At 36.5% G+C, this 14,837-nt stretch overlaps 1 protein-coding gene across 2 annotated transcripts in view; it reads right to left on the bottom strand.

Annotated features, from left to right (window-relative positions):
- The window catches only part of COL4A5 (collagen type IV alpha 5 chain), a 226,166-nt gene that overhangs the window by 119,954 nt on the left and 91,375 nt on the right, over positions 1-14,837 (bottom strand). For both annotated transcript variants that reach the window (XM_065900585.1, XM_065900587.1), the window contains exon 2: positions 862-921. In XM_065900585.1, coding sequence (XP_065756657.1) covers positions 862-921 — 60 coding nt within the window. The remainder of the gene's footprint in view (positions 1-861; positions 922-14,837) is intronic.

Raw genomic sequence — 14,837 nt, 5'->3', positions numbered from 1 at the left:
AGGACTTTTAAACACCTTTAGTATGCTAGTGTACCTTCCATATGCCTAAATGGAATATGCTCTTGAGATATTATCCCAAACTTTTTCATATATCATTAGTAATATTCAATAATTCATTCAAAAATATTCACTGAGCCCCAAAGAGTGAAGACTAGGGTATGATCACCTTCCTCCTAGTACAATTCCTTTTTGGCCACAATTCACTATCCCTTTTTAATCTTCTGTTTTCAATGTCAGTCACTGATTCATAGTGGCTAGGTTTATGCTACTTAATCATCACCAATACTTACTTTGTAATCATCATATCCATATAATAGGGATGCTGTTGTGGTTAAAGTGAGATGAAAACAGAGACAGACCATCCTTAACTTAAATGGATTAGATAAAAATACATGAAATTGTATGGTAACTAGCACAGATTAGTAGCCTGATAAATGTTTGGTTCCTTAAGAATTTTGCATTCTTTTGCCTATTAAGTCATTGACTGCAACAAGATTCATCAGAGGTTGGCAGACTACAGCTCTCAGGCCAAATTCAGTCAGATCCCTGTTTTGTATAGTACAGGAGCCAATAATGTTTTTACACTATTAAAGGGCTACTTTTAAAAAAGGAGAAAATTATGTGACAGAGACCTTATGTGCCTCACAAAGGCTAAATTATTTACCATATGGATTTTTACAGAAAGTGTTTGTTGATCTCTGAGATATAGTCTAATCCTTAAAGCAATCTAAAAGAAGCAGTAGAGTAAAATTCATTTTATTTAATTAGATGCTGAGGTACAAGCCCTGTTTTTTAAAAAAAATATTAAAATCACGATTTTAATGGTTTTCCAAGTTTTTTAAGGCTCATCTCATATCTTACCTTTTCTCCTTTTATACCACTACAATCACACTTTGATCCTGGAGAACACCCATAGCAAGCCTATAAGGAAGAGAAAAAGGGAGGAAAATCATTAAATATGAACCTGAAAACCAGACTCTGACTTATAGCTCAAATGAATTCAATAATCCAAACTTGTAAAACAACTACCAGAAAAACATCTGAAAGGATATATACAAAATTGCAAACAATGGTTACCTCTGGGGAATCTTTCATCTTTTATTGTATACATTTCTGTTTGAACTTTTCAAAATGAGCAAATACTTATAATTTTAATCTCCCATTGCGGAGCACAGGCTCTGGACACGCAGGCCCAGCGGCCATGGCTCACGGGCCCAGCCGCTCCGTGGCATGTGGGATCCTCCCGGACCGGGGCACGAACCCGTGTCCCCTGCATCGGCAGGCGTACTCTCAACCACTGCGCCACCAGGGAAGCCCGAAAAATGTCTTTTTATAAATGAAAAAGAAATCCATATAACTTCCCTGTAATATGATTTTCAGCTCTAAGGAACTCATTTTCTCTCCTAACATCACTTATAAGAAATTACCTCTCAATCTATATTAGCAAAGACCTTGGCAACTAGCCAAAGATGCCTGCCACTTAAAGTCCCTTGCTCTTCTGCATTCATGAGCATGAAATACATACTGTCTTTTACCACCTTTCTTTTCTTTGCTTCCACTATTCCATCACTAGTAGCTCAGTCTCTAATAGCTCCAAGCTTTACCACAGAAGTTGTTCCCACAGCCTAGGTGTCCTAAATAGCCACTCGTAACAACTTCATTCACTCATATGAGGAACTGAGGTACTAGAGCCAGAAAAATATACTCCTCCAAAATAAGAATCTGTAGGACAAGAAGACAATAGATGATGTCTGCCATCCAGAACTATCCTTTACTCTGGCATGAAGCTGAACTGCTTAGAAAAACAAATAGTAATTAGTTTAACATATGTAGATAGCTCAGCATTTATGTACAATAAGGGGTTACGCTTCTCATCAAATAAGAGAAATTTTTATGTGATGTAAATACCAAATAATGTTTATCAATGTTCAGCCATGGGAGACTATGAATTAAAATGTACGATAGCCTCTGTCCCATCATTCCGCGCTTTCCTTTACTCCAATCACTACCAGTGTACCTTCCCCAATCCTTAACAAACTACTAACCTTGTCCTTCTGGTTAGAAATCCTAACCCACTCAGCTGCAACTCGAAGTCACCCTCATACTGAAACTCCTTTTCCTGATTGTAACAGCAAACTACAGGGGCTTGATGTTGGGGGAAATTTCTCATGCACATTGCAAAAGACCGTTCCAATAACAGATGTGAACTTGACATTTCTAATTGAAACAGTTATATAGCCACTATTTATTATACATAGGTGATTAGGTTATATACTCTGCTTTTAGTACTATATACCAACTACATTAAGAGTTAAATAGATTTTTATTTTTTTAACATCTTTATTGGAGTATAATTGATTTACAAAGGTGTGTTAGTTTCTGCTTTATAACAAAGTGAATCAGCTATACATATACCTGTATCCCCATATCTCCTCCCTCTTGCATCTCCCTTCCACCCTCCCTATCCCACCCCTCTAAGTGGACACAAAGCACCGAGCTGATCTCCCTGTGCCATGCGGCTGTTTCCCACCAGCTGTTTTACATTTGGTAGTGTATATATGTCCATGCCACTCTCATACTTTGTCCTAGCTTACACTTCACCCTCCCCGTGTCCTCAAGTCCATTCTCTATGTCTGCGTCTTTATTCCTGTCCTACCCCTAGGTTCTTCAGAACCTTTTTTTTTTTTTTAGATTCCATATATATGTGTTAGCATACGGTATTTGTTTTTCTCTTTCTGACTTACTTCACTCTGTATGACAGTCTCTAAGTCCATCCACCTCACTACAAATAACTCAATTTTGTTTCTTTTTATGGCTGAGAAATATTCCATGGTATATATGTGCCACATCTTCTTTATCCATTCATCTGTCGATGGGCATTTAGGTTGCTTCCATGTCCTGGCTATTGTAAAAAGAGCTGGAATGCACATTGTGGTACATGACACTTTTTGAATTATGGTTTTCTCAGGGTATACGCCTAGTAGTGGGATTGCTGGGTTGTATGGAAGTTCTATTTTTAAGGAACCTCCTTACTGTTCTCCATAGTGGCTGTAACAATTTACATTCCCACCAACAGTGCAAGAGGATTCCCTTTTCTCCACACCCTCTCCAGCATTTATTGTTTGTAGATTTTTTGATGATGGCCATTATGACCAGTGTGAGGTGATACCTCATTGTAGTTTTGATTTGCATTTCTGTAATGATCATAGTGATGTTGGGCATCCTTTCATGTGTTTGCTGGCAATCTATATACCTTCTTTGCAAAAATGTCTGTTTAGGTCTTCTGCTCATTTTTAATTGGGTTTTTTTTTTTGATAATAAGCTCCATGAGCTGCTTGTATATTTGGAGATTAATCCTTTGACAGTTGTTTCGTTTGCAAACATTTTCTCCTATTCTGAGGGTTGTCTTTTCGTCTTGTTTATGGTTTCCTACGCTGGGCAAAAGCTTTTAAGTTTCATTAGGTCCCATTTGTTCATTTTTGTTTTTATTTCCATTACTCTAGGAGGTGGGTCAAAAAGGATCTTGCTGTGATTTATGTCATAGAGTGTTCTGCCTATGTTTTTCTCTAAGAGATTGATAGTTTATGGCCTTACATTTAGGTCTTCAATCCATTTTGAGTTTATTTTTGTGTATGGTGTTAGGGAGTGTTCTAATCTCATCCTTTTACATGTAGCTGTCCAGTTTTCCCAGCACCACTTATTGAAGAGGCTATCTTTTTCTCCGTTTTATTATCTTGCCTCCTTTATCAAAACTAAGGTGACCATATGTGCGTAGATTTATCTCTGGGCTTTCTATCCTGTTCCATTGATCTATCTTTCTGTTTTTGTGCCAGTACCATACTGTCTTGATTACTGTAGCCTTGTATTATAGCCTGAAGTCAGGGAGTCTGATTCCTCCAGTCCTGTTTTTCTTTCTCAAGATTGCTTTGGCTATTCAGGGTGTTCTGTATTTCCATATAAATTGTGAAATTTTTTGTTCTAGTTCTGTGAAAAATGCCATTGGTAGTTTGATAGGGAGTGCACTGAATCTGTAGATTGCTTTGGGTAGTATATTCATTTTCACAATGTTGAATCTTCCAATCCAAGAACATGGTATATCTCTCCATCTGTTTGTATCATCTTTAATTTCTTTTATCAGTGTCTTATAGTTTTCTGCATAAAAGTCTTTTGTCTATTAGATAGGATTATTCCTAGGTATTTTTTATTCCTTTTTTTTGCAATGGTAAATGGGAGTGTTTCCTTAGTTTCTCTTTCAGATTTTTCATCATTAGTGTACAGGAATGCAAGAGATTTCTGTACATTGATTTTGTATTCTGCCACTTTACCAAATTCATTGATCAGCTCTAGTAATTTTCTAGTAGCATCTTCAGGATTCTCTATGTATAGTATCATGTCATCTGCAAACAGTGACAGTTTTACTTCTTCTTTCCTGTTTGGATTCCTTTTATTTCTTTTTCTGCTCAGATTGCTGTGGTTAAAACTTTCAAAACTATGTTGAATAATAGCGGTGAGAGTGGGCAACCGTGTCTTGTTCCTGATCTTAGTGGAAATGGTTTCAGTTTTCCACCATTGAGAATGATGTTAGCTGTGGGTTTGTCATATATGGCCTTTATTATGTTGAGGTAAGTTCTCTCTATGCCTACTTTCTGGAGAGTTTTTATCATAAATGGGTGTTTAATTTTGTCAAAAGGTTTTTCTGCATCTATTGAGATGATCATATGGTTTTCCTTCTTCAGTTTGTTAATATGGTGTATCACATTGATTGATTGCTGTATATTGAAGAATCCTTGCATTCCTGGGATAAACCCCACTTTATCATGATGGATGACACTTTTAATGTGCTTCTGGATTCTGTTTGCTAGTATTTTGTTGAGGATTTTTACATCTGTGTTCATCAGTGTTATTGGCCTGTAGTTTTCTTTTTCTGTGACAACTCTGGTTTTGGTATCAGGGTGATGGTGGCCTCATAGAGTGAGTTTGGCAGTGTTCCTCCCTCTGCTATATTTTGAAAGAGTTTGAGAAGGATAGGTGTTAGCTCTTCTCTAAATGTTTGACAGAATTCTCCTGTGAAGCCATCTGGTCCTGGGTTTTGGTCTGCTGGGAGATTTTTAATCAGTCTCAATTTCAGTGCTTGTGATTGGTCGGTTTATATTTTCTATTTCTTCCTGGTTCAGTCCCAGAAGGTTGTGCTTTTCTAAGAATTTGTCCATTTCTTTCAGGATGTCCATTTTATTGGCATATATTGCTTGTAGTAATCTCTCATGATCCTTTGTATTTCTGCAGTGTCAGTTGTTAATTATCCTTTTTCATTTCTAATTCTATTGATTTGAGTCTTCTCCCTTTTTTCCTTGATGAGCCTGGCTAACGATTTATCCATTTTGTTTATCTTCTCAAAGAACCAGCTTTTAGTTTCATTGATCTTTGCTATTGTTTCCTTCATTTCCTTTTCATTTATTTCTGATCTGATCTTTATGATTTCTTTCTTTCTGCTAACTTTGGGGGTTTTTTGTTCTTCTGTCTCTAAATGCTTTACGTGTAAGGTTAGTATGCTTATTTGAGATTTTTCTTGCTTCTTGAGGTAGGATTGTATTTCTATAAACTTCCCTCTTAGAACTGCTTTTGCTGCATCCCATAGGTTTTGAGCCGTCATGTTTACATTGTCATTTGTTTCTAGGTATTTTTTTATTTCCTCTTTGATTTCTTCAGTGATCTCTTGGTTATTTAGTAGCATATTATTTAGCCTCCATGTGTTTGTATTTTTTATAGTTTATTTCCTGTAATTGATATATAGTCTCATAGTGTTGTGGTCGGAAAAGATACTTGATAAGATTTCAATTTTCTCTAAATTTACCGAAGCTCGATTTGTGACCCAAGATATGCTCTATCCTGGAGAATGTTCCATGGGCACTTGAGAAAAAAGTGTATTCTGTTATTTTTGAATGGAATGTCGTATAAATATCAATTAAGTCCATCTTTTTTAAGGTATCATTTAAAGCTTGTGTTTCCTTATTTATTTTCATTTTGATTGATCTGTCCACTGGTGAAAGTGGGGTGTTAAAGTCCCCTACTATTATTGTGTTACTGTCAATTTCCCCTTTTATGGCTGTTAGCATTTGCCTTATGTATTGAGGTGCTCCTATATTGGGTGCATAAATATTTACAACTGTTATATCTTCTTCTTGGATTGATCCCTTGATCATTATGTAGTGTCCTTTGTCTCTTGTAATAGTCTTTATTTTAAAGTTTATTTTGTCTCATATGAGAATTGCTACTTCAGCTTTCTTTTGATTTCCATTTGCGTGGAATATCTTTTTCCATCCCCTCTCTTTCAGTCTGTATATGTCCCTAGGTCTGAAGTGGGTCTCTTGTAGACAGCATATATATGGGTCTTGTTTTTGTATCTATTCAGCCAGTCTATGTCTTTTGGTTGGAGCATTTAATCCATTCAAGTTTAAGGTAATTATCGATATGTAGGTTCCTGTTACCATTTTCTTAATTATTTTAGGTTTGTTTTTGTAGGCCTTTTCCTTCTCTTGTGTTTCCTGCCTAGAGAAGTTCCTTTAGCAGTTGTTGTAAAGCTGGTTTGGTGGTGCTGAACTCTCTCAGCTTTTGCTTGTCTGTAAAGGTTTTAATTTCTCCATCAAATCTGAATGAGATCCTTGCTGGGTAAAGTAATCTTGGTTGTAGGTTCTTCCCCTTCATCACTTTAAATATGTTCTGCCACTCCCTTCTGGCTTGTACAGTTTCTGATGAAAGTTCAGATGTTAATCTTATGGTGATTACTTGTATGTTAATTTATTGTTTTTCCCTTGCTGCTTTGAATATTTTTTCTTTGTATTTAATTTTTGATAGTTTGATTAGTATGTGTCTTGGCATGTTTCTCCTTGGATTTATCCTGTATGGGACTCTCTGCACTTCCTGGGCTTGACTGTTTCCTTTCCCATGTTAAGGAAGTTTGCAACTATAATCTCTTCCAATATTTTCTCAGTCCCTTTCTTCTCTTCTTCTTCTGGGACCCCTATAATTCAAGTGTTGGTGCATTTAATGTTGTCCCAGAGTTCCCTGAGACCGTCCTCAATTCTTTTCATTCTTTTTTCTTTATTCTGCTCTGCAGTAGTTATTTCAACTATTTATATTCCAGGTCACTTATCTGTTCTTCTGCCTCAGTTATTCTGCTATTGATTCCTTCTAGAAAATTTTTAATTTCATTTATTGTGTTGTTCATCATTGTTGGTTTGCTCTTTAGTTCTTCTAGGTCCTTGTGAAATGTTTCTTGTATTTTCTCCATACTATTTCCAAGATTTTGGATCATCTTTACTATCATTACTCTGAATTCTTTTTCAGGTAGACTGCCTATTTCTTCTTCATTTGTTTGGTCTGGTGGGTTTTTACCTTGCTCCTTCATCTGCTGAGTATTTCTCTTTCTTCTCACTTTGCTTAACTTACTGTGTTTGGGGTCTCCTTTTTGCAGGATGCAGGTTCGTAGCTCCCATGATATTTGGTGTCTGCCCCCAGTTGGTGAGGTTGGTTCAGTAGGTTGTGTAGGCTTCCTGGTGGAGGGGACTGCTGCCTGTGTTCTGGTGGATGAGGCTGGTCTTGTCTTTCTGGTGGTCAGGACCACAGCCAGTAGTGTGTTTGGAGTGTCTGTGAACTTAGTATGATTTTAGGCAGCCTCTCTGCTAATGGGTGGGGTTGTTTTCGTGTCTTGCTAGTTGTTTTGCATGGGGTGTCCAGCACTGTAGCTTGCTGGTCGTTGAGTAGAGCTGGGTCTTAGCATTGAGATGAGGATCTCTGGGAGAGCTCTTGCTGATTGATATTATGTGGGGCCTGGAGGTCTCTGGTGGTCTAATGTCCTGGACTCCGCCCTCCCACCTTGGAGGCTCAGGCCTGATGCCCGGCCAGAGCACTAAGACCCTCTCAGCCACATGGCTGATAGGAACTCTAAAGCTCAGATGCTCTCCTCAGAATGTTCAACATTCAGATTCCACCTATGGCACAGATAGCAGCCTACGGCAAGATCAATCCTCCCTTATGACCAAGACAACTTCTGGCTTCTTCACATCTTTGCTTGGAGATGTAGAAAATTCCTTTCCCATTCTCTCCTGTAGCCCGTTGATATCTACAGAAAAATCTGTTTGAATTCAACTTGAAAATTTAATTTATATTCTATTTATTCCACCTAGGTTACGATAACGGCTCCAGTACTAAGTTCAAGAAAAAAAGGCAACTGTAATACAGAAACCAACCACTAGGTGCCATTTTCCATACAGTTATAACCATGATGCCCACAAGGAAACAACCCCAAGTTGACATCTGTTTAATGGAACAATTTGTTTTTTACCAACATCTATTAATACTGATTAGGTGCTTAATAAGCACCAAGCACAATATTAGGGCTATGAGTTATACCAAAAAATGCGTGCTGCCTTTAAGGAACTTCCAATCTAGCAAAAAACAAACAAACAAACTAGGCCCACCAAACAAATGAAAATAATACTTAAATACAATGGAATAATGATATAGCAGACAATGGTAAGAGAAAGAGCTCTAAGCTACAAGAAATACATCCTGATTTTACCTCAGGAATTGATTCATTAGATGACTATGGATAAGTCATTCCTATACCCTAGCGCTCAGTTTTCTCTTTGGTAAAATTATAGAGATGGACAATATGATATCTTCAGGTAGCATCCAGCTTTTACAGGCTGTGATTCAGTGGGATTTCCCAAGTGAAAACAAGTTTTATAATCAGTAATTGTTATCAAACTTAAGAGAGTTCCCTTGAACTTGGGAGTATTCATAATGGCTCTGTAGAGAACATAAATAACTCCACTTCAATTTCTAAAAATGGGCAGAAATATATCTAGAGGAAAAAATGGCCATGCTAGGCAATAAAATTAAAATACAAATTTTTTGTGAAGAAAGAGTCAGCAAAACAAACATTAAGTACCTCAGTCTAAAGGACTTCATAAGTACACATGGAAAAAGTACAGTAGGAGATAAGGCCAAAAAAAAACTTTCAAAAACTGTGGAAAAAACTTATTTAATTCTACAAAGTCACTGAACACTGTTGAAGCAAGAAAACAGGTGCAACTATAGTAATGGTGTATACTTTTTAGTGGGGGAGAAAATAATAAAAAGTATGAAAAAATTTTTATTATCATGTAGTAAAACACATCATGAAGATACAATAATTAAAACAGTATGGGCGCTTCTCTGGTGGCACAGTGGTTGAGAGTCTGCCTGCTGATGCGGGGGACAGGGGTTCCTGCCCCGGTCCAGGAAGATCCCACGTGCCACGGAGCGGATGGGCCCGTGAGCCATGGCTGCTAAGCCTGCGCGTCCGGAGCCTATGCTCCACAATGGGAGAGGCCACAGCAGCGAGAGGCCTGCGTACCACCAAAAAAAAAAAAAAAAAAAAAAAACAACCAGTATGGTATTGCTCAATGAATAGGCAGCTCAATAAACCAAAATACAATGGCCAGAAACAGATCTACATAAACACACACACACACACACACACCTACTTTAAATATAAGTTGGCATATGAAATAGATATGAAAATATTGTATTGTTCAACATATGATACTAGGACAAGTACAGAAAATAAATTTAGATATCAGCCTCGTACAATAAAAAATACTAGATATAGGACTAAATGTACAAATAAAAGCAAACTTCTGTATGCATTAGGATCACTTACAGAACCTCACAAAAATTCAGATACTACAACCCCATCCTAAAGATTTTGTTTCAGTAAGCTTGAGGTTGGCTATCAGAATCTGAAATTTTAATAAACATCTCTAGGTGATTCTGATTCATGTGTTCTAAGATATATACTACAAAATAACGGCATAGGGAAATGATACCCCAATAATGGAGTTAGGTATCCAGACTGATATGTCTACTTAAAAAAATATATTTTATGCTTGAAAAAAAAGTAAAAATATCTTAAAAACCTCAAAGAGAGGCACAATAGGATTTATCAGGCTAAAATCTAGGGGGTAAAACCCTAGTAAGCTGACCACTGAAACTACTTTTACCCCGAGGGCAAAAGTACACATTTACAAAACTTGGAGAATTTGAGATTCTTGTTTTACAGTGTAAGGGAGTCACATACAAAATAACCTCAGGGAATTTCAAGAAAAAGATATCTTAGGTCTCAGCAGAGAGGTACAAGGGAAAAAGATCCTTGAGAAGCTGTAACCACAAGCTGGCCCTCACACAGATTTGCAGTACAAATCAGCATTTAGCGGGGTGGTCCACTAACCTCAAACTGTAAATTTGTTCAGAGTGGATGCAAACTGCCTTGACCTCCCAGAGGCTGGGCAGAAATACATATAAATCCTATGTAGAAGAGCATACCTTCATATTAAGCTTCAAAGAATTCCAAAATATCCTTTTTGAAAGGAAAATAAGCTATCCCATTCAAAAATCACTAAGCATACAAGAAAACAAAATACCATAAGCAAAACACAGGAGAAACATCTCACAGCAGAAACTACTCAGCAAAATTTCTAATATTAGAATTAGACACAAAATATATAATGACTATTTTTACAATGATGAAAGGTTTTTAACTGGAAGAAAATAAAGGGACCAGGAAATGGTAATGAAAAAGAAAAAAAAAAAGTACACTAGCTGAATTAAAATATGAATTCTACAAGTAAAAGCTATAAAATTTAAAATTCAACGGATGAGCTTCACAGCAGACTAGATGCAGCTGAAGACAGTTACACACTTAGTAAAGTAAAAAGAAATTATTTATAATGTAACATGGAGATGAAACACATGGTAAATGTAAAAGAATAGTTAAGAGACATGGAAGGAAGAGTGAGGTGGTATAGCAAACAGGTAATTTGGGTTATGGAAGAAGAGGTGAAAGAGGGAATGGGGCAGAGGCAATAGTTAGAGATAATGCTAGAAAGTTTTTAAGAACTAATAAAAAATATCTGTAATTCTAAAAGTCCAGCATATCCAATGGAAGAAAAGACAAACCCCAAACTGGATGCAAAACAGTGTAATGTCAGAACATAAAACCAAACCAAACCAAACCAAAACAAACAAAAAAGCCCCATGGTCTTAAAAGCATCAAGAAAGACAAGAGAGACTGTCTTCAAAGGGGTGACAATTAATTTACAGATTAGTTCTCAGAAATTAAACAGAAGCCAGAAGACCATGAAATTACATCTTTAATATGCTGAAAGAAAATTTTCAACCTATATTTTTTACCCAGTGAAAATACCTTTCAGGAACAAGATAAAAATACAAATATTTTCAGACAAACGAAAACTGTGAAAGTATGCCCCCAGCAGGACTTCACAAAATGAAATTCAAACCTTTCAAATATCTTCTCCTGTATGTGAAAGGAAAAATAAATGAAGTGGAGGGTCTAAAATACAAAAAGGGGGACTTCCCTGATGGTCCAGTAGGTAAGACTCTGTGCTCCGAATGCAGGGGCCCGGGTTCAATCCCTGGTTGAGGAACTAGATCCCGCATGCTGCAACTAAGAGTTCACATGCCGCAACTAAAGATTCTGCAAGCTGCAACTAAAAAGATTCTGCATGCTGCAAATAAAAGTTCCCACATGCCACAACAAAGATCGCACACGGGGCAGTGAAAATTCTGCATGTCACAACTAAGACCCAGTGCAGCCAAATTAATAAATAAATATTTAAAAAATAAAACACAAAAAGAAATTAAGAGAAAAAAGTAATAAATTTGTGGTTGAAATTAAATAAATACTAACTATAAAACACAATTATAAAAACAGGTGCAGGATTCAAAAATACAGTACTAAAAGATAATACAAGGTAAGTCAGGAGAGGATGAGTGAAGTTAAAGTATTCTTCAACCCTTGTAACTGTAAAAAACAAGTATGGGCATTGATTACTTTAGACTTTGGTAAGATAAGCATAAAACCTAGGAATTCTAAATTCTATGATAAACCTTAAAAGAAGATAAGCAAGGTTTTGCAAATTATTAGAGAAGGACAATACTCAAATCCAAAAGAAGAGGAAAGAGAAAGAGAAAGAAAATGCTATCTTAGAGAAGGCAATACAACTAAAGGAAATGTATCAGCAATTATATTAATTGCAATTAAGTATAAAATGACACAGCATGAAGAAATAAATCAGACAAATTTGGAATATGGTACATTAATAAAAAAAAAAAAAACTAGCATGGATTATTTAAAAAGTCAATGCCGGGCTTCCCTGGTGGCGCAGTGCTTGAGAGTCTGCCTGCCGATGCAGGGGACACGGGTTCATGTCCCGGTCCGGGAAGATCCCATATGCTGCGGAGCGGCTGGGCCCATGAGCCATGGCCGCTGAGCCTGTGCGTCCGGAGCCTGTGCTCCGCAAAAGGAGAGGCCACAACAGTGAGAGGCCCACGTATCGCAAAAAAACAAACAAACAAAAAGTCAATGGCATGCCACTTGTAAATGACAGCTTAAGGAACTCTATGAACCAACTCCCTAACGAAACAACAATAAATGATGAAATCTAGAAAAAAAACTAAAAATTTAAGTCTCTGGATATTGTCTGAAAAACCTATAGCAAATGAAGAAACACTTATTCAACAACATTTACTAACTCTCAGTATGAACAGCAAGAATCTATAATAGTATGGGACTCTAACACCCCACTTTCACCAATGGACAGATCATCCAACATGAAAATAAATAAGGAAATACAAGCTTTAAATGACACATTAAACAAGATGGACTTAATTGATATTTATAGGATATTCCATCCAAAAACAACAGAATACACTTTCTTCTCAAGTGCTCATGGAACATTTTCCAGGATAGATCATATCCTGGGTCACAAATTAACCCTTGGTAAATTTAAGAAAATTGAAATCGTATCAAGTACCTTTTCCAACCACAATGCTATGAGACTAGATATCAATTACAGGAAAAAGTCTGTAAAAAATACAAACACATGGAGGCTACACAATACACTACTAAATAACCAAGAGATCACTGAAGAAATCAAAGAGGAAATAAAAAAATACCTAGAAACAAACAACAATGAAAATACAACAACCCAAAACCTATGGGATGCAGCAAAAGCAGTTCTAGGAGGGAAGTTTATAGCAATACAGTCCTACCTCGAGAAACAAGAAACATCCTAAATAAACAACCTAACCTTACACATAAAGCAATTAGAGAAAGAAGAAGAACAACAAAAAAAACCCAAAAGTAACCAAAAGGAAAGAAATCATAAAGATCAAACCAGAAATAAATGAAAAAGAAATGAAGGAAACAATAGTAAAGATCAATAAAAGTAAAAGCTGGTTCTTTGAGAAGATAAACAAAATTGATAAACCACTAGCCAGACTCATCAAGAAAAAAAGGGAGAAGAGTCAAACCAACAGAATTAGAAATTAAAAAGGAGAAGAAACAACTGAAACTGCAGAAATACAAAGGATCATGAGAGATTACTACAAGCAACTCTATGCCAATAAAATGGACAACCTGGAAGAAATGGACAAATTCTTAGAAAAGCACAACCTTCCAAGACTGAACCAGGAAGAAGTAGAAAATATAAACAGACCAATCACAAGCACTGAAATGGAAACAGTGATTAAAAATCTTCCAACAAACAAAAGCCCAGGAACAGATGGCTTCACAGGAGAATTCTTTCAAACATTTAGAGAAGAATTAACACCTATCCTTCTGAAACTCTTCCGAAATATAGCAGAGGGAGGAACACTCCCAAACTCATTCTATGAGGCCACCATCACCCTGATATGAAAACCAAAGATGTCCCAAAAAAATAAAACTACAGGCCAATATCACTGATGAACATAGATGCAAAAATCCTCAACAAAACACTAGCAAACAGAAGCCAACAGCACATTAAAAGTATCATACACCATGATCAAGTGGGGTTTATCCTAGGAAAGCAAGGATTCTTCAATATACGCAAATCAATCAATGGGATACACCATATTAACAAATTGAAGGAGAAAAACCTTACAATCATCTCAATAGATGCAGAAAAAGATTTCAGCAAAATCAACACCCACATATGATAAAAAACCCTCCAGAAAGTAGGCATAGAAGGAACTTACCTCAACATAATAAAGGCCATATATAACAAACCCACAGCCAACATCATTCTCAATGGTGGAAAACAGAAACCATTTCCACTAAGATGAGGAACAAGACAAGGTTGCCTACTCTCACCACTATTATTCAGCATAGTTTTGGAAGTTTTAGCCACAGCAATCAGAGAAGAAAAAGAAATAAAAGGAATCCAAATTAGAGAAGAAAAAGTAAAAGTGTCACTGTTTGCACATGACATGATACTATACATACAGAATCCTAAAGATGCTACCATGAAACTACTAGAGCTAATCAATGAATTTAGCAAAGTAGCAGGATACAAAATTAATGCACATAAATCTCTTGCATTCCTATACACTAATGATGAAAAACCTGAAAGAGAAATTAAGGAAACACTCCCATTTACCATTGCAACAAAAACATAAAATACCTAGGAATAAACCTACCAAGGGAGACAAAAAACCTGTATGCAGAAAACTATAAGACAATGATGAAAGAAATTAAAGATGATACCAACAGATGGAGAGATATACCATGTTCGTGGATTGGAAGAATCAACATTGTGAAAATGACTATACTACCCAAAGCAATCTACAGATTCAGTGCAATCCCTATCAAACTACCAATGGCATTTTTCACAGAACTAAAACAAAAGATTTCACAACTTGTATGGAAACAGAAAAGACCCTGAATAGCCAAAGCAATCTTGAGAAAGAAAAACAGAACTGCAGGAATCAGGCGCCCTCACTTCAGACTATACTAC

This window comes from Phocoena phocoena, chromosome X, assembly GCF_963924675.1.
Source record: "Phocoena phocoena chromosome X, mPhoPho1.1, whole genome shotgun sequence".
NCBI classification, from domain to species: Eukaryota; Metazoa; Chordata; class Mammalia; order Artiodactyla; family Phocoenidae; genus Phocoena; species Phocoena phocoena.
The sequence above is the reverse complement of the archived record's forward strand: the minus strand, read 5'-3'. Positions and strand labels throughout refer to the sequence as shown.